The sequence below is a fragment of the Sturnira hondurensis genome, unplaced genomic scaffold (genome assembly GCF_014824575.4).
Source record: "Sturnira hondurensis isolate 20B ecotype Veracruz unplaced genomic scaffold, ASM1482457v3 Scaffold0007578, whole genome shotgun sequence".
Taxonomy (NCBI): domain Eukaryota; kingdom Metazoa; phylum Chordata; class Mammalia; order Chiroptera; family Phyllostomidae; genus Sturnira; species Sturnira hondurensis.
In genome coordinates, this window is record NW_028080209.1 from 2,452,986 (window position 1) to 2,473,287 (window position 20,302).

At 43.8% G+C, this 20,302-nt stretch overlaps 1 protein-coding gene across 2 annotated transcripts in view; it reads left to right on the forward strand.

Annotated features, from left to right (window-relative positions):
* The window catches only part of BLTP3A (bridge-like lipid transfer protein family member 3A), a 78,925-nt gene that overhangs the window by 48,917 nt on the left and 9,706 nt on the right, over window positions 1-20,302 (forward strand). For both annotated transcript variants that reach the window (XM_037052806.1, XM_037052807.1), the window contains 7 exons: window positions 3,149-3,235; window positions 3,988-4,104; window positions 10,250-10,389; window positions 10,686-10,827; window positions 11,079-11,272; window positions 11,427-12,883; window positions 19,061-19,257. In XM_037052806.1, the coding sequence (XP_036908701.1) occupies window positions 3,149-3,235; window positions 3,988-4,104; window positions 10,250-10,389; window positions 10,686-10,827; window positions 11,079-11,272; window positions 11,427-12,883; window positions 19,061-19,257 (2,334 nt within the window). The remainder of the gene's footprint in view (window positions 1-3,148; window positions 3,236-3,987; window positions 4,105-10,249; window positions 10,390-10,685; window positions 10,828-11,078; window positions 11,273-11,426; window positions 12,884-19,060; window positions 19,258-20,302) is intronic.

Here is a 20,302-nt window from a genome sequence, read left to right on the forward strand (position 1 = left end):
CATCACTTAGTCAGATGCTGAAAAGAAAAAATATAATGTCTGAATTAATACCTAGCAGCTAGTTAAGTTAAAGATTATTTTTTCATATCAAGCAAAGTTTAAAATTAAGGTAATTTAGTTTTAATAAAATTAATTAAAAATTTTTAGTTTTATTTTGCTAAAAATAATTTTGAATAATTAAACATTTGATTATATTGCTGTTATATATTTATATAAAGAGAAAATTTGCATATGTAATTTGATAAATTATAATTTATATAAATAAACTCCTCAGCAAGCCCTGGCTGGTGTGGCTCAGTGATTGAGTGCCAGCCTGCGAACCAAAGGGTTTCTGGTTCAATTCCCAGTCAGGGCACATGCCTGGTTTGTAGGCCAGGTCCCCAGTAGGGGACACATGAGAGGCAACCATGCATTGATGTTTCTCTCCCTCTCTTTCTCCCTCCCTTTTCCTCTCTCTAAAAATAAACAAATGAAATAAAGTAAATTTAAAAAATTACTCAGCAGATATAAAGTTAAGTATTAGCTTTAAATTTTTAAATTTAACTTTTAACTGAAAGGAAATTTAGTCTTTCTTAACCTTGCATTGAATAAAAGGAATAAGCTTTGTATTTATTCTTTTTATGTATGAAACAGAGATAGATATATAGAATATAAACAGATATACAGCATATCTGAGGTATTAAAATTTTATGGAGGGAACAATTAGGGAAAAATGTGTAAAGAGGCTCCTTAGAGAGGGTACGAAAAAGTGATTGAGAAACCGAAATACTGGTATAGGTGTATTTCTTGGTATGATATTGATTAGTCCAAAACTTGTGAGATGTAGATTGGTTGGAAAAGACCCTCCGGGTTGTAGGTGTACCAGCTTACACCTAGAGGATCTCGTGGTGTTTCCCTTTATGCCAGTGAGGGACAAGGTGGAAGGGCAGAACGTGGGTCAGACATTGCACGTATGCAGAAGAAAAGTCCCTGCTCTTACAGTTCTTAGAATCTAGTTGAAGAGGTAAGTGTTTTGAACTCTGCATCTAGTAGATTACTTGTCTCCACTTTGTTCTTTTTCTGGAGTTTTGTTCTATTTTTTCATTTGGGCCTTGTTTCTGTGTCTCTTCATTTTGGCTGCCTCCCTATGTTGTTTCTAAGCATTAGGTAGAGCTGTTACGTCTCCTGGGTTTGGTAGTATGGCCTAATGTAGTAGGTGTCCTGTAGGGTCCAGTGGCACAGTCTCTCAATCACCCAAGCTGGGCATTCTAGGTGTGGCCACCACCCCCAGGCTGTGTGCACCCCCCTGTTGTAGTTGAACTTGATTGCTGTTGGCACATCAATGGGAAGGACTTATCCCCAGGCTGACTGACTGCAAGGCCTGGCTATGACCACCAACCACCAACCACCAACCACCATGGAGGATCAGCTGTTTAGGGACCCATCCCACAGAGCAGGACTTGCTTCGGGTGGGGCTTTGGTGCCGAGTCTTCCCCTTCAGTGTGTCACTGTGTAGGTGGTTGGGTTGTGGTCTGAGGTAGTCCACTTGTTGTACTGGCTCTGGGGCCTACTGGAGATGCAGGCCAAGGTCAGCCACCACCTGTGTTCTGCCAGGGACCATGCAGCTTGAACTACAGAGAAATCTGCAGGTGGTTGCTACTTGTGCCAGAGGTGTCAATGTGAGGCCAAGCTGCAAACCAAGGCTGGCTACTGCTAGTGCCAGGCCTGAGGCCACTTACCAAGACATATAGGGCATGCTGAGGCCAGATGCTTCTTGTGTGAGGGATTTTAGGAGACTCTGAAGCATGAGCCAAGACAGGCACTTTGTGTGGAAAAGCTACTGGAAGCAGCTTGGGCGTGCCTGCAAATTTGATGGAGTGGGGTACCAGGGAATTACTAGTGAGCGCCAGTTTGATGGAGACTCAGATACGGCGTGTGTCTGCTGGCTCTGTGGGAGAGGGCTCATCAAAGGAACAATGGCCTCTGCCAGCACTTTTGTCTGGAAGAAAACTGCCCTCCACCCCAGCTCTCACCCTGTTGCCAGACAATTCTTTCTCCCTGTAAGTCCCAGGTGCCTTTTGAGCCGTTTCCTCAGTGCTGGAGCTCAGAGGGAGTGTCAGAGTAAGTCCACACCTGGGTTCTTGAAGAGGAATAGCCTGGGACTCCAGAAGCCCTCAGTCACACTCAGCCTTGATCCTCACTGGTTTTTTCAGCCTGAAGTTATGGGAACTTACCTTCCCAGAACTGGAACCCTGGGCTTGGGGGCCTGGTGTAAGACTGGGACCCCTCGCTCCTCAGCGGGGACCTTCACTGCTGAGATATACCAATTGTTAACCACCACATGTAGGTGTGGGACCAGCCTGTTGTGCATCTCTGCTTTTCCTACCAGTCTTGATGTGGCTTCTTCAAACCCCTAGTTGTAGGACTTCTATTCAGCTAGGTTTCAGGTGGTTCAGAATGATTATTGTTCTGTAGTTTAGTTGTAATTTTGATATGGTTGTGGGAAGATGGGAATACTTTCTACAGATGATGGCATGGGTTCTGCCAGCATCTTGACCAGAAGTCAATACAATATTTGATTTATTGCTGAAAGTTCCAATTTACCTACAATACTCTGTATGTTTGTTTTGCAGTGTTCTTATTAATTCAGTACTTTTAGTATGCCATGGTACTTTGTATGTGCAGTTAAAGCTTTTTTAGTATCACAGCTTTTGCTCTGAGGCACTAGAATCTTTTCTTAAATATGAAAGGAAATAATATGGGTCCGTTTTTTGAGGAATCTGACGTATGCCTCTCCAGGTATTGTGCAGAGGGACAGTATATAGTATTGTTAGTTTGCGGGGAATCAGTCAATGAAGGTTGTAGATAGTGTCTATGGGAGACTTAGAACTGGAGGTCCTGAATCCTGAGTTTTGCGGTTTCTTTTGCCCTTCTGGAAATTTGGCAGCTATATAGAGAGACAGTGGAATATACTTTTTTTTTATCTTTTAGAGCATGTTCATGGACTGTTGCACTCAAAAGAGGAGGAACTCAGTCTTGAAAATCACCTGCTGTCATGGCCTTTAATATACACTGTGCATCAGATCCTCAAGAGAGCTTTTAATGCTGCAAGAGGTGTTTAGTCTTCTTTATTTCTTTTGTTGCTAGCTCCTTTATCTTTTTTTTATAGGTGTCTCTGCAAACAGACTCATGGGCGGTGCCATGCAGCTTACCTTCCGCCAGATGGCGTTTGACTATTACCCCTTCCACTGGGCAGGTATGAGAATTCTAAAAGGGGGAAGTTCTAGCATGGCCCAGGTATCGAAGCAGATCTCTTGGTTCATCCCTGAATGCCCCGCAGGAAGCTGCGAGGGCTTCCGGCACATGAGGTTAGGAAATAGACCTCTTCAAGAAGACATCTACAAGCTTTTGGTGTCTCTACAAAGAATCTATGATTCTTTATCACTGAGAGGAAGTAGGGAGGGGAGACAGAGCCTGAGATACCGCTTTAAAAAATGTTTGTTAGATTTTAGTTTTAGAGAGAGGGTAAGGAGGTAGAAAGAGAGGGAGAGAAACATCCATGTGCAAGAGAAACATTGATCACTTGCCTCTCCTACACTCCCTACTGGGGACCCAGCCCACAACCCAGGCATGTGCCCTGACTGGGAATTGAACTGGCGACCTTTCAGTTCGCAGGCTGATACTCAATCCAGTGAGCCACACCAGCCAGGGCTGATATGCTGCTTTTAATTCTACCCTTTTCCCCTTGGTTTTAGAGCCTTTCTCATAGTCTATAGTCAAAGATAGCAGCAGTCAGAAGCTGGCCTTTAGGAACCTTAGAGGAAAATCGCATATGGAATGTAGAATAAATTAAGTGCTCTCACTGGATAATTTTTACTTTTCCCAGAGAATTCTGGATTGAGGCTGAGGGATCAGAATCTGAACTGTGACTATGCCAATGAAGAGCGAAAAATGGAACATTGGAACATGATCTTGGACTAGAATCTTTTTGCTTGCTTTGTTGTACAGGTGATAGCTGCAAACACTGGGTACGGCACTGTGAAGCCATGGAGACCCGAGGCCAGTGGGCCCAGAAACTGGTGATGGAATTTCAGGCGAAAATGGAGAAGTGGCATGAAGACACAGGTCTGAAACCTCCCTGGCACCCGGGGATAGACTCTCCTTTCAGGAGGAAAGCAGGTGGGGTTATGAGAAGCTGGAGGACTCCCGTTGCTTAGCCTCTGGCCATTTACCTGTGAATATCCAGTGGAGGTAGAGCACTGGACTAACTAATCGTCTCATCTCATTCCTAGCCAACTATCCCATCCTTGTCCCATGGAGCGTCATTAGTGACTTTTTAACTTCCTTTTGTAAAAGTATATTTTATTGATTATGCTATTACAGTTGTCCCAGTTTTTCCCCCCTTGCCCCCCTTCACCTGGTACCCCACTTCTGACCAGCAGTCCTTCCCTTAGTCCATCACCAGCGGTTGTGCATATAAGTTCTTTGGCTTTTCTATTTCCTGTACTATTCTTAACATCCCCCACTGTCTATTTTATACCTACCAGTTATGCTTCTTATTCCCTGTACCTTTTCCCTATTCTCCTCCCTCCCTCTCCCCATGGATAACCCTCCATGTGATCTCCATTTCTGTGACTCTGTTCCTGGTTTAATTGTTTGCTTAGTTTGTTTTTGTTTTTTAGATTCAGTTGTTGATAGTTGTGAGTTTGTTGTCACTTTAATGTTCATATTTTTGATTTTCTTCTTTTTCTTAAATAAGTCCCTTTAACATTTCATATAATAAGGGCTTGGTGATAATGAACTCAGCTTTACCTATCGGGAAGCACTTTTATCTGCCCTTCAATTCTAAGTGATAGCTTTGCTGGATAGAGTCATCTTGGATGTAGGTCCTTGCTTTTCATGACTTTGAATACTTGTTGCCAGTCCCTTCTAGCCTGCAAAGTTTCTTTTGAAGAATCAGTTAATAGCCTTGGCCGGTGTGGCTCAGTGGGTTGAGTGCTGGCCTGGGAACCAAACAGTTACCTGTTCTATTCCCAGTCTAGGGCACGTGCCTAGGTTGTGGGCCAGATCCCCATTAGGGGGCATGTGAGAAGCAACCACACACTGATGTTTCTTTCCCTTTCTCCTTCCCTTCTCCTATCTCTAAAAGTAAATAAATAAAATCTAAAAAAAAAGAAGAAGAAAAATCAGCTGATAGTCTTATGGGAACTCCTTTGTAGGTAACTCCACTTTCCTCTTGCTGCTTTGAAGATTCTCTGTTTATCTTTAACCTTTGACATTTTAATTATGATGTGTCTTGGATTGGGCCTCTGCGTTCATCCTGTTTGGGATTCTCTTTGCTTCCTGGACTTAAATGTAGAAGCTAAAGAACTTCTGACACAGGGACATGAACTAAAGGGGGGGACATGTGGGTGGGAGGGAGTGTGCAGGGTGGAGGGGAATTGTTGGGAACCGCCCTGCCTGGTTTCAGGAATTGTAACTGTCTTCCATGGCTAAGTGGGAGATCTCCGGAATGTGGGCCACAGGAGACAACACTTGTCTCTGGCAGCAAGTGCTGCTTCTGCTTCTTCCCCTCCCCCCAAAGCATGGTTGATGTCCATGGCGGGTGCGACCCCTCAGAGGCGGGGCAACCTAAGCCAGACACGATCACTTGGGAGGCCATCATGGAAGGACTCAGGGGGCTGTAACAAAGAGGGAGTGATGGACCCTCGTGCCCACTGCCCCCCCCCACGCCCCGCTATTCTGACATAGCCTGAGTCCCCATGTCCTCTGGGAGAAGTGCTGCCTGGCAAAGAATATAGACATATAGACTTATATGTCTATATCCTTTGCCAAATTAGGGCAGTTTTCTGTCATTATTTTTTTAAATAAGGTGTCAATTTCTTGCTCTTTCTCTTCTCCTTCTGGGATCCCTATGATTCAGATAGTAGCACTATTGGAGACGTCCCAGAGTCTTATTATTCTCTCCTCGTTTTTTTGAATTCTCGTTTCATCATTATGTTCTAGTTAACTGTTTCTTCCTTATGTTCCAAATCATTGATTTGAACCCTAGCTTCCTTCCCTTCACTGTTGGTTCTCTGTGGATTTTTCTTTATTTCAAGTGTAGCCTTCAGTTCTTTCCTTAGGCTTTTGCCTTGCTCAGTGAGTTCTCTGAGCATCCTCATCACCAGTGTTTTGAACTCTGCATTTAATAGATTGGTTCTCTCCATTTCATTTAGTTCTTTTTCTGGAATTTTGTTCTCTTCTTTCATTTGGGCCATATTTCTTTGGCTCTTCATTTCAGCAGCCTCCCTGTGTTTGTTACTGTGTATTAGGTAGAGCTGCTTTGATTCCCTGTCTTAGCACACCTGTTAAGTTGTATGGGGCAGAGTCTTAGCTGTTCACTAGGGTTGGGCAGCCTGCTTCACTGCTTTGTGGCTCTGTATTCAGTGCTGTTGCCTGGCTGCTTGAGGCTTGCTCTGCACTTGCCCTATTTCCAGTCACTTCATCTGCTTCCTGTATGCTGCTGCCGCCGTGGTGGTGGTTCCCAGAGGGGGTGGGTTTGCATACATTCTAGGACTGTGCAGGCTGTTTAAATGGACTCTCCAGAGAGACTGGCATTTTATTTCCTGACCCCAACCCCCACTTGATTTTATCGCCAGAAGTTATGAGGCTTTATTTCCCCTGCGCTGGAACCCTGGGCTGTGCTCTCTAGCCTGAGGCTGGGATTCTTTGCTCCCCAGGTGTATCCTCCCTATTTTTATCTGTCACATGTGAATGTGAGACCACCCATTCTGCTGGCTGCAGCCACAACCTTGCTGCTTCACTGCCACCACACTGTGTCTTGTCCACCCTGACTCCCCATCTTTGTCCCTGCTACCCATGTGGATGAATGTGACTTCTTCTAGGTCTTTGGTTGTCGGCCTTCCACACAGTTCAATCTTCTGGCAGTTCTGGGTGTTTTTTGTTTGTAGGTTAGTTATGATCTTTTTTATGGTTTTGCAAGGAGGCGAAGCGTGTCTATCTATGCCTCCATCTTGACTGGGTGACTTTTTTCTTTTTTAAAAAATATATTTTATTAATTATGCTATTACATTTGTTNTTGCTCCCCAGGTGTATCCTCCCTATTTTTATCTGTCACATGTGAATGTGAGACCACCCATTCTGCTGGCTGCAGCCACAACCTTGCTGCTTCACTGCCACCACACTGTGTCTTGTCCACCCTGACTCCCCATCTTTGTCCCTGCTACCCATGTGGATGAATGTGGCTTCTTCTAGGTCTTTGGTTGTCGGCCTTCCACACAGTTCAATCTTCTGGCAGTTCTGGGTGTTTTTTGTTTGTAGGTTAGTTATGATCTTTTTTATGTTTTTGCAAGGAAGTGAAGCGTGTCTATCTATGCCTCCATCTTGACTGGGTGACTTTTTCTTTTTTTAAAAATATATTTTATTAATTATGCTATTACATTTGTTCCATTTTCCCCCTTCATTCCTTGTGGGGGTGACTTTCCTCGCAAGTCCCCCCACGTGCCACGGATGAGAGTAAACATGATGTGATCTGCCTGGGGAGGAAAGGTGGCTGATCCCTCAAAGGGGAAGGGCTAAGAGCCCCTTCCTCAAAGGGCTTTTATTGGGTTCCTTTGCACAAGAATACAGGTGAGGATCAAACAATAGATAGCATTCAAAGAACTGTGAGGACTTATTCTCAGTCAGAGTCAGATAGCTAACGAGCCATAAAACTTTTGAGGAACAGACTTCTTGCTTGGACCCTTATCATTTAAATGAGAGCATTCTAAACAAAGCAGGTTTCATAGGATTTTTACATATTCTTTCTTATGCCTGATTTACCCCGGATACCCGCCCTTTCCAGCACACGGTTGCACCGCCTTCCCCATCATAGGTATCCAGGCTTAAGGGGATTAGAGCCAGGCAGCACTACTCCCAGAGGACATGGGGACTCAGGCTATGTCAGAATAGCGGGGCGTGGGGGGGGGGCGGTGGGCACGAGGGTCCATCACTCCCTCTTTGTTACAGCCCCCTGAGTCCTTCCATGATGGCCTCCCAAGTGATCGTGTCTGGCTTAGGTTGCCCCGCCTCTGAGGGGTCGCACCCGCCATGGACATCAACCATGCTTTGGGGGGAGGGGAAGAAGCAGAAGCAGCGCTTGCTGCCAGAGACAAGTGTTGTCTCCTGTGGCCCACATTCCAGAGATCTCCCACTTAGCCATGGAAGAGAGTTACAATTCCTGAAACCAGGCAGGGCGGTTCCCAACAATTCCCCTCCACCCTGCACACCCCCTCCCACCCACATTTCCCCCCCTTTAGTTCATGTTCCTGTGTCAGAAGTTCTTTAGCTTCTACATTTCCCATACTATGCTTGCCCTACCCCTGTCTATTCTCTCTATTGTCTATGCTACTTATTTTCTGTACCTTTTTCCCCTCTCTCCTCCTCCCACTCCCCTGTTGCTAACCCAACATGTGATCTCCATTTCTGTGGTTCTGTTCCTGTTCTAGTTGTTTGCTTGGTTTGTTTTTGTTTTTAGGTTCAGTTGGTGGTAGTTGTGAGTTTTTGTCATTTTACTGTTGACATTTTTGATCCTCTTCTTTTTCTTTAATGTTAGATAAGTCCCTTTAACATTTCATATAATAAGGGCTTGGTGATGATGAACTCCTTCAACTTGACCTTATCTGAGAAGCACTTTATCTGCCCTTCCATTCTAAATGAAAGCTTTGCTGTATAGAGCAATCTTGGCTGTAGCTCTTTGGATTTCATGACTTGGAATACTTCTTTCCAGCCCCTTCTTGCCTGTAAGGCCTCTTTTGAGAAATCCGCTGACAGTCTGATGGGAACTCCTTTGTAGGTGACTGTCCCCTTATATTTTGCTGCTTCTAGGATTCTCTCCTTCATTTTAATCTTGGTTAATGTAATTATGAAGTGCCCTGGTGTGTTCCTCACTTGAGGAACTTGAGTCCACCTTCTTTGGGACTCTCTGAGCTTCCTGGCCTTCCTGGAATTCTATTTCCTTTGCCAGACTGGGGAGGTTCTCCTTTGTTATTTGTTCAAATAAGTTTTCCACTTGTTGCTCTTCCTCTTCCCTTTCTGGTACCCCTATAATTTGGATGTTGGAATGTTTGAAGATGTCCTGGAGGTTCCTAAGCCTCTCCCCAGTTTTTTGAATTCTTGTTTCTCCATTCTTTTCTATTTGTTTGTTTCTTTCTTCCTTCTGGTCCACTCCCTTGATTTGAGTCTCAGTTGTCTTTTCATCACTATTGGTTCCCTGTGTGTTTTCCTTCATTTCACTTAGCATAGCCTTCATTTTTTCATCTAATTTGCGACCAAAATCAATCAATTCTGTTAGCATCCTGATCACCAGTGCTTTGAATTATTCATCTGATACGTTGGCTATCTGTTGGTCGCTTAAAAGTGTTGGCTTTGGGGCTTTGATTTGTATTTGTGTTTGAGCCAGGTTTTTTTGTGGGGGGGGGGGAGTCTAGTTGCACCTGTTATGTAGTGAGGGGTGGAGCCTTAGGTGTTCACCTTGGGCGGGGTGGCCCAGTAGCTGGGTTGTGATGCTGTATGTGGGGGCGGGGTCAGAGAGGGAACAATGGTGCTTGCTTGCACTCTCTTGGATTTCAGTTCCTTCTGCCACTTCCCACAAGCAAACTGGGCCCTTTTGGTGCTGGTTCCTGGGAGGGTGGGCTTGTGTACGTTCAGCCTTGTGCGCCTCGCTGTCTGCTCATTTCCTTCCCATGTCTGGGGTCCGCTTGCTGCTGCCTGCGCTCCTGGGCTGGTCTGGCCGCTTTTTCCTGCCGCCACCCCTCCCTGACAGCTGCCGACTCCGCCCTGCTTGCTGGTCTGGATGAGTGGTTGTCGGACTTCCATATGGTTCAATTTTCTGTCTGTTGGTTGTTTTTTGTTTCTAAATTTTTATTGTCCTTAATTTTGGTTGTGCAAGGAGGCACAGTGTGTCCACCTACGTCTCCATCTTGGCTGAAAGTTCTGGATGGCTTTTGTCTTTATAGAGTTGTGTTTGTCCTCAGGGATGGCTGCAGTGTTGAGAGAGGTTGTCATCACCTCTATTCAATAGGGTGTTGCCCTGGTCTTAAGGAGGATACAATTTTTGAGTTTCAGCCAGAAGCTAGACAGTGTTAAGATGTCTTTTCTACATATATTGTAGCATTAATATTTTAGGATCATTATTTTATAATCCTAATTAAGATTTTTACTTTCTAATTTTATTAATAATACGGTTTGAATGTATCTGATTCTTTCCCATCTTTTCACTTTTATTTAGATTCTGTCTCTAGTCCTCGAAAGAACCCTCTTGAGAGAAGCCCCTCTCAGGCCCGACAGGTTGGCTTTCGGCCTCCAGCATGGAATCGCTTACGCTCTAGCTGCATGCTAATACGGGTGGATGACTTGGACATCCACCAGGTGAGGAGTCTAGGACCCAGGGAAATGTGTTTGGAAGGGGGTGGGGCAGTTCATTTGGAATGCAACAAGTGTGAACAGGACTTGAGAATACCCTACTACAAACTGTACAAACCTTCCTTTGAAAAAATGAACTTGTGGATAGCATTAGGCAGGTGTGAGAATGTCTGGAATATGTGTGAAATATATGTAAAAGCACTATGCTCCCTGGGACAGACGTTGGATGGAGGGTAGAGGAAACTGAGGAAAGTCTGTCCTGGAGGCAGCATAGATGCTAACAGCGGTTTGCGATTGCATAGGTCTCGACAGCCGGACAGCCCAGTAAGAAGCCGTCTACACTCCTTTCTTGCAGTCGGAAACTTCACAACCTGCCCACTCAGGTCTCTGCCATTCATATTGAGTTCACAGAATATTATTTCCCTGATAATCAGGAGCTTCCAGGTAAGCACTGGAGTTGGTCATTTCTTACCGTCCAGGCATGTCCTTCCCATTTGTCAGACTTGGGGCTACTACTTGTATTCTCATTTGTTGTTAGGAGTTTAGAGTGTTTGAATTAGCACACCTTTGTTACAAACTCTGCCCTGTATAAATGTGTAACTTTGCTCTCTGGGTGGTATAAGAAATATCAGCTGGTAAGTAGGAGTCAAACTGCTACTTTGTACATGGGGATTCTTCTCTTCTCTGCTTTCCAGTTCCCTGTCCCAATCTCTACATTCAATTAAATGGTCTGACATTTACTATGGATCCTGTCAGCTTGCTCTGGGGAAACCTCTTCTGCCTGGATTTATATCGTAGCTTGGAGCAGTTCAAAGCTATCTACAAACTGGAAAATTCAAACCAGAAAGATGAACACTTGGACATCCGACTGGATGCCTTCTGGTTGAAGGTAGGGAGAGAATGGGATTTTTGTTCCCTCTTGACAGCCACAGATGCATTTCTCCCATTGCAGCCCAATGGTCTTTCATTGTGTGTTAACGGTGGGGTGTGGAGATACTCAAATGGCCATTCTGAATTGGGTTTCATTTTCTCTCTCTCTGAAGGTGAGCTTCCCGCTGGAGAAGAAAGAGCAAGCTGGGTTGCATCGGCCCCAGGCCCTCGTCTTCTCTGCATCAGGCATGACGGCCACCAATACACGTCATGCCCCACACTGTGGCTGTCTAGACCTCCGCACTCTCTTCCAGGGTTTTGATGCTGCGGAGTTCTTTCGTTCCAGTTATGTTCAGTTCCCCAGGGTTCCAGGTGGCTTCAGCCTCCTGCACATGCTTTTTTCACATCATGCCTTCAAGATGGAGTCCAGCCTCCCTCATTCTAATACTCTACCTCCCCAAAGGCCTAAGGCTTCCCAGGATCTCTGGTCCATCCACTTCCCCCAGATCTCTTTGGACTTTGAGGGAACAGAGAACTTCAAAGGCCATACCTTTAATTTTGTAGCCCCCTTTCCCTTGTCCATTTGGGCCTGCCTCCCCCTTCGCTGGCAGCAAGCCCAGGCACAAAAGCCCCTTCTGGCTGCAGAAGGGAGGCTGAGACCTTCAGCCAGCTTTGGCAGTTCCTTTCAGTCTGAGGCCCTTGCCCCTGACACTGTGTCCCATCTGAGGTCAAAAACTGAGCATGATTTGAAAAGCCTGTCAGGACTTACAGAAGACATGGAAATTCTGAGAGAAGGCCGTGGTGGTATGGACAAGAAAGAGCCTCTGACAGAGCTGGAGGATGTGGCAGATGTTCACCTGCTTGTACATTCCCCTGAACATGTCTGTGTGAGGCTTGACCACTACCAGTACTTGGCTCTGCTCCGCCTGAAGGAGGTGCTCCAGGGTCTTCAGGAGCAGCTGGCTAAGGATACAGAGGCCATGACTGGGTCTCCCCTGCAGGACCAGACAGCTTGCATTGGGGTCCTCTTCCCTACTGCTGAGGTGGCTCTGCTCATGCATCCTGCCCCTGGTGCTGCGGAAGCTGACACTGCAGGCTCGGATACCACTAGCCTTATAGATTCAGAGCTGTCTCCTTCAGAGGGTCGGGAGCTGAAGTCTGATGCCTCCTCAGACCAGGGCCCAGCAAGCCCTGAGAAGGTTCTGGAGGATAGTGGAATTGAAAATCCAGATGCATCTCTGGATAGGCCCTTGCCGCTCCATAGCAGTGGAGAACTGCAAGACTCAGATTCCTTTGCACGGCAGTTGGAAGGGAAGGGCCATGAGGCAGTCAATTCCCTACAGGCCAAGAAACTGAGCAGAGCCGGAGCATCCACCTCACCAGCTGCCCTGAAGTCCCCAGGTATTAGGGATACTGCTGTGAATGGGCCCGATGAGCTTATGCCCTTGAAGAGCATTGAGGGAGAATTGTCAAATGCTATTCACATGACCAAGGATGCCACCAAGGAGGCTCTGTATGCCACCATGGACCTCACCAAGGGAGCTGTGTCTTTGACTAAAGATGCCTTCAGTCTGGGCAGAGACCGAATGACCTCCACCATGCACAGGATGTGGTCCCTGCCCCCAGCCAAGTGAGTGGTTCTTTGCCTCCTTCAGTCACCCCTGCTCTTTCTCCTAATTGTGATGGTTGGACTTAGAGTCTCTTTCTGTGAGCATTTTTAGATTGGGATGTCCTGTATAGTCCAGAAGAATGTGGCCTATTTAATGTGGCAAAGCCCTTGCTGTTCAGAGGTGCTGCAGGGAAGTGGAGGAATTTTCAGGCTACTTGGGGGCTATAGGTACACCAATTAGAGAGACTCATTTTCAGGCTACTTCTAATTCTGTGATGGGGGAGGAATCTGAAATTGCAATAAAATGCCGCTAAATCCCCTGTATTTTCACATGCCTCCACATATCGTAGCTGTTTCTTGGGCAATTTTCAAGTCAACATTTATTGCCTCTTAGGATTAAATTATCTCCTCTTTCTGATTCATTGTTATTGATGCAGACATGCTGTATCAGAATAATAATTTCTGGCATCTCTGATATTCTTTTTGGTGGGCTCTAGTGTAGTATTTTGTTTGATTTGACCCCCACAGTAACCTGGTGAGGTCACTGCAGATATTTGTATTCTTAGTTTAAGCTGAGAAAACTGAGGCCTCGGGGAGAATGTGTGCATGAGTCCTGTGCTTCGGATACAAACCTGGGGCTTTGGACTTGCTCTTGCTCTTTCTTGCTCTTTCTGTATACCTTATTAATATCTGCCAGAGGAATAGTTTCATCCACTTGTTCAGCAATAATTTTTGAGCCCTACTGTGTGCCATTCTTTGTTAGGCACTGGAGATAAGTAGGGAGTAAGCAGAAAAACAGAAATGTAGTCAGAAGAGTGGAAAGGTACAGATTTGTCCATTGGGTGCCTCGTGGTTTTGGGAAAGATATTGAAGACTGTGGGAAGTCTTTGCTGGGACACACTTTGTGATTTGTGGACCATGGTATGAAAACCAGTGGCTGTAGAGCTTTTGTGTAAGTGGATTGTCTTAAGTAGGTTTTTCAACATTTGCTGGGGGTGTGCTAGAACCTGCTAGGCATAGACATTCTAGGAGGAAGGGGAGAGGAAAACTTAAAAGAGTGAATGATGTAATAATTCTAGCCAATATTTATTGAGTGCTTTCTATGTGTCAGGCACTGTCTTAAATACTTAGAATATTGATCCATTGAATTCTTGTAACAGCCCTATAAGGCAGGTACTGATATCACCCCCCATTTTACAGATGAGGAAACTGAGGCTCAGAGAGGTAAGAAAGTTGCCTAGGACCACACAACTTGTGACTGGTGGGGTGAGGATTGAAAGCCTGGACTTCCCATCACCAAATGTAGTGCTGCCTTTTCTAAATGGAGAAGAGTAAGGGAGATGGGAAAAGAGGAGAGATGGAAAAGAGAAAAGACAGGTGTGTGTGACACAAGCTCTTTTTTAAACAATGGCCAATAATGACTTCCCTAATTGCTCAGGCCAGTGGCCCTTTCTCAGTTGTCCTTACCCTGGACGACTCTATGGTCAGTTATTCCCATCAGTCAGTCCATCCTGAGTGTATGTGACCCACCAACTACTCTTGGGAAGGAGGAGTCTTTTATTCTACCTTGGCTGCTCTCTTTTCCCTTTTATCCCGTAAATGTAACTATTCCACAAGGCTGGGGTGTCCATGTTGTCATCACCTTGGTCATAATTAATTATAAAACCGATTATGTTCATGATATTGTTGACAATATAGAAAATAGAAGGATACAGAAGAAAACANTCCCATCAGTCAGTCCATCCTGAGTGTATGTGACCCACCAACTACTCTTGGGAAGGAGGAGTCTTTTATTCTACCTTGGCTGCTCTCTTTTCCCTTTTATCCCGTAAATGTAACTATTCCACAAGGCTGGGGTGTCCATGTTGTCATCACCTTGGTCATAATTAATTATAAAACCGATTATGTTCATGATATTGTTGATAATATAGAAAATAGAAGAATACAGAAGAAAACATAAAAGTCACTTGTTATGATACTATCCAGAGATGGCCGCTATTTACACTTGGATCTAGTTTCTTCCAATGTTTATACATATATTTGTGTATCCATGTGAATGCTTACGTGTCTATACAGATAGATACACAAATATTATTTTTACAGTGGGATTATAATATTTCTATAGGATGTAGAAAATGTCCAATTTTATACACTTAATATTTTCCCATTCATGAGGCATTTGTGAAATTTTTAATTGCTCTATTATGTTCTAGAAAATGAATGTATCATAATTTATTCATGCATTCCATCACTTAATGGTTCCAATTTTTCTCAGGTAGAACTGATGCTGTGTTAAATGTTCTTATTTTTGTGAACATTACCCTTTATGCAATCTTCAGAATAAAAATCTAGAAATAGAATTATTGGGTCCATATCACAAACATTTTTAAGGTTCTTGATGCGTTTGCCAAACTTTCCGAAGGTTTATATCATTCTGTGCTTTCGAACACTTTTTCTCTAGGTTATTTTATCCATTTCCTCACTATGGCTATATTCCATATTTTTAGTCCTGATTTCCTTCCCCACCCCTGCTCTTCTTTTAAAACTGTCTACTGCATATGGTTCTGCATGGATATCCCAGTGGTGCCTGGAACCTCTCATGTATAAAACTAAATTTCTTATCTCTCCTCAGACCAGTTCTTTCTCTCTTTTTTTTTTTGGTAGTATCAATCTGCTCATTCTAGTTCAACATTTTTGCTCTGCTCTTCCAGTTTTTTGTCAAGTTCTGACTACAATTCTTAGAGCAGGATTTCTCAAACTTTAACATGCATCAGAACCAGCGGGAGTGCTTGTTCATGCACACATTGCTGAGCCCTACCCAGAGAATCCCTTATTTAGGGAGTCTCATATCAGTTGTTTCTGTCTGTTCCCACGCCAACTATTTTAAAAAACTATTAATTGAATTCCTCATTGGAAGTCTTTCCTTTCTAACTTGTTTGAAGAAGCTAGGTTAGACTTCCTAAATCAGGTATGAGCTTGTTCTTTCCTTACTCTAAAACCTTCAGACTTTTTCCTTTTAAAAGGAAAATAATTCAACTAATTCCCCTGAATTTAGTTGAATTTTTTATTGTGGCATAATCAAATATTAGGATATATCTACATGGCACTTCACAGTTTTTTTAAAAAAATCATAGACTTTGTTTTTTAGAATAGCTTTAGATTCATAGCTACTGAGTAGAAGGTACAGAGATTTCCCATATATCCCTTGTACTGTATAGTTTCCAAGCACCTTCATATGTAATCTTTTACCTAGGGTTTTCTATAACTTGGCTTCAACCAATGTGGTAAAATGAAAAAAGTACTTTGCGGGACTTCCAGCTAAGATGGAGGCGTAGGTAGACACACTATGCCTCCTCGCACAACCAAAAGAAGGACAACAATTAAGAAACCACAACAAAAAAAAACCAACCAGAACTGACAGAAAATTGAACTGTATGGAAGTCCAACAGCCAAGGAGTTAAAAAACATTCATCCAGACTGGTAGGAGGGGCGGAGTTGGGCAGCCAGGGCAGAGAGGACGCAGAGCAAGGCTGTGGCTAGCAGACTAGGGTGTGCAAGGTGGTGGCTGGCAGACCCAGCAAGGCAGTGGATTGTGGAACAGGGTGCACAAAGCTGCAGCTGGCTGGCAAGGCGGTGGCTGCTGGAGCAGGCAGTCCCACATTTGTGTGCAGATAAACCAGGTGAAACAAAGTGGGAGCAGAACAGACTGCACAACTTAGGGCCCCAGTGTGGGGAAATAAAGCCTCAAACCACTGATTGAAAACACCTGTGGGGGCTGAAGCAGCAGTGAGAGAAACTCCCAGCCTCACAGGAGAGTTCGTTGGAGAGACCCACAGGGTCCTAGAACGTACACACACCCACATGGGAATCAGCACCAGAAGGGCCCAATTTGCTTGTGGGGAGTGGGGGAAGTGATTAAAATTCAGCCGAGAGCAGAATAAGCACCATTGTTCCCTCTTAGTCCCCTTCCCCACATACAGTGTCACAATCCAGCAATGTGGGTTACCCTGCCCAGGTGAATACCCAAGACTCTGCCCCTCACTACATAACAGGCGTGCTGAGAAGAAAAAAATGGCCCAAATGAAAGAACAGATCAAAGCTCCAGAAAAAAAAAAACCCAACTGAGTGACCAAGAGATAGCCAACCTATCAGATGCACAGTTCAAAACACCGGTAATCAGGATGCTCACAGAATTGGTTGAATATGGTCGCAAATTAGATGGAAAAAAATGAAGGCAACGCTAAGTGAAATAAAGGAAAATGTACAGGGAATCAATAGTGATGGGAAGGAAACTGGGACTCAAGTCAGTGGTATAGATCAGAAGGAAGAAAGAAACATCCAATCAGAAAAGAAGGAAGAAACAAGAATTTTAAAAAAATGAGAGGCTTAGGAACCTCCAGGACATCTTTAAATGTTCCAACATCTGAATCATAGGGGTGCCAAAAGGAGAAGAGGAGGAGCAACAAATTGAAAACTTGTTTGAACAAATAATGAAGGAGAATTTCTCCAATCTAGCAAAGGAAATAGACTTCCAGGAAGCATAGGAAGCTGAGAGTCCCAAAGAACTTGGACCCAGGGAGGAACACACCAAGGCACATCATCATTACATCACCCAAGATTAAAGAGAAGGAGAGAATCTTAAAAGCAGTAAGAGTAAAGGAGGCAGTTACCTACAAAGGAGTTCCCATCAGACTGTCAGCTGATTTGTCAAAAGAGACCTTCCAGGCAAGAAAGGGCTGGAAAGAAGTATTCCAAGTCATGAAAGGCAAGGACCTACATCCAAGATTATTCTGTCCAGCAAAGCCTTCATTTAGAATGGAAGGGCAGATAAAGTGCTTCTCAGATAAGGTCAAGTTCAAGGAGTTCATCATTACCAAGCCCTTATTATATGAAATGTTAAAGGGATTTATCTAAGAAAAAGAAGATAGAAAATATGTATAGTGAAATGACAGCAAACTCACAATTATTAACAACCACACCTAAAACAACAACAAAAACAAACTAAGCAAACAACTAGAACAGGAACAACCACAGAAATGGAGATCACATGGAGTGTGGGGCGGGAGGGGGAAAAGGCACAGAGGATAAATAGCATAGATGGTAGGTAGAAAATAGACAGGGGGAGGTTGAGAATAGTATGAGAAATGTAGAAGCCAAAAAACTTATATGTATGACCCATGGACATGAACTAAAGGGGGGAATGTGGTTTGGAGGGGGTGTTCGGAAGAGGGAAGTAAAAGGGGGAATGGGACAACTGTGATAGCATAATCAATAAAATATACTAGAAAATAATAAAAAAGAAAAAAGTACTTTGCAAGAAGGTAGTAGACTTGGGTTTTTCTTAATTCCACGTTTAACTGTGACCTTGAATCAGTTTCTTCATCTGTAAAATGGGAGTGTACAATTAAAAAGTCTTTGAAGGCTTCTCTTTACTATGTTACATCTTTCTGTCTTCCAGTGCTTTCTCCAACAAAATTTGTGCTCTAGTTGGGTTGAGCTAGTCTAGACTTACTAGTTCCTAATGGTACTCTTTGTTTTCTGGTGTGCCTTTGCTTACAATTTTTCTATCCCATAAAATGTCCTTTTCCCTCTCTCTTTCACAGTCCTTCAAGGACCAACTCAAATGTTGTCTCCTTCCAGAAAGCTATTCTTGCCCCCTTTCTCCTCATTCTTTCCCCTCTTTGATATTGCCTAGCCTTTGGTTTGTACCTCTGTTCCTCTCTTTTGGTGTATGTAACTTACTCCCATATAATGTTATTTATGTATGAGTCTCCTCCCTCCTTCTAGATTATAAATTTCTGAGGACAGTGGATGTCTTACTCATCACTCTGCCCTGTACGTAGTCTGGTGCCTTGTATACAGAAGTTATTCAGTAAATACTTGTGGAATGAATGTGATTGGATTCAGGTGCCATTTATTAGCACAGAGCTGTAGGCAGTTGATCTCTTCTCTGTATGGGATGACCTTAATTAACCTTGACATTTAATGTTGAGCTGGTTATGCAGTTTTAAATGTTAGAATATGAGGATTTAGAAAGGCCAGCTGTTGACAAATGGTGTGACCCCCTATAGCAGGTAATAGTTGTAATCAAGTTTATGTATATAACAACTGTCTGGGCTGAAAGGGATGGGTATTGCAAGGGGATGGAACAGTGTTTCTGAAGCCACATCTGTGGGTTTGTTTTTGTTTTTTAAACAGGGAGCCCATGGCCAAGATAGATGAGGGGGCGGCAGCCCCAGTGAGTGGAGGTGCTGCTCGATTCCGATTTATTTCCATGAAGAGGACAGTATCTCAGCAGTCATTTGATGGTGTCTCATTGGATAGCAGTGGCCCTGACGACCGGATTTCAGTAGACAGTGATGGCAGTGATAACTTTGTGATGCTCTTGGAGTCTGGTAAGTGGAAGCAGAGCCAGCCAGCGTTCTGGAACCCCAGAAGGGGTTCTTTCTGCTGTCTGTATTCAGACTGGCAGGATGCAGGTTGAATAAAGAAGCTAGATTTGATGAAATAGACATTTTCTTAGGCAAAACCAAAAACAGAAATTTAATGGATTTGTGACACTAGCTTTATCCTCACATCTTCCAGGTAATTGTTTAGTATGAGACCTTTTTCACAGAACGAGATTAGTCTTACAGCTACCCAGCTACAGCAGGATTAGTTTGTGGCTGGTGTCAATGGTGTGTGTGTGTTTGTTTTTCTGGTTTTTGCCTAACTATTTTATTATTGGAAAAGAACCAGGAGCTTTTTGTCTATGATAAAATGAATAACTGTTAGGAATTAGATCAATTACCGCTGGAAATTACATTGGTTCTTTCAGCTTAGTGAAATATAAGATTTTAAAATTGTCCCTTAAGTATCTAGATGAAAAAATAAAAAGGATATCAAATAAAAAGCTGGCTGGTGAGTGCCGTGTTTGTTTTATTATTATTAACTTCTTATGGAAAATTTCACATATATAAAAAAGTAGACAGATTGAAGTAGTGAACCCTCATATACCCATTACCTTCAGATATTAAGTATGCACGGCCATAGAGATAGTCAGTCAGAATGGTGGCACAGATAAACACGGCTCACCTTCTTGTCCAACGACATCCAAATTCCAACTAAAATATAGAACAACCATCACTTGGAACTGTCAGAAATCAAGTTGAATGGAGGTATGACAACTGTGGAATTAAAGAAAGCACATTCATTCAGACCTGTAAGAGAGGCAGAAACATGGAATTGGCTAGTGCCATGTGGTGGATAAAAATTTGGTATGGGTATCTTGGAAGTGAGGAGTCCTAGCCCCACAGTGGGCCCCCAGCCCAGTGTTCCAGTGTCAGAAAGATAAGTCCCCATAACTACTGGCTGCAAAAACCAGCAGGGATTGAGAGGTGGGAAAAACTTCTGGAGTCCCAAGCAGTTCCTCTTACAGAACCCACACACGGACTTATACAG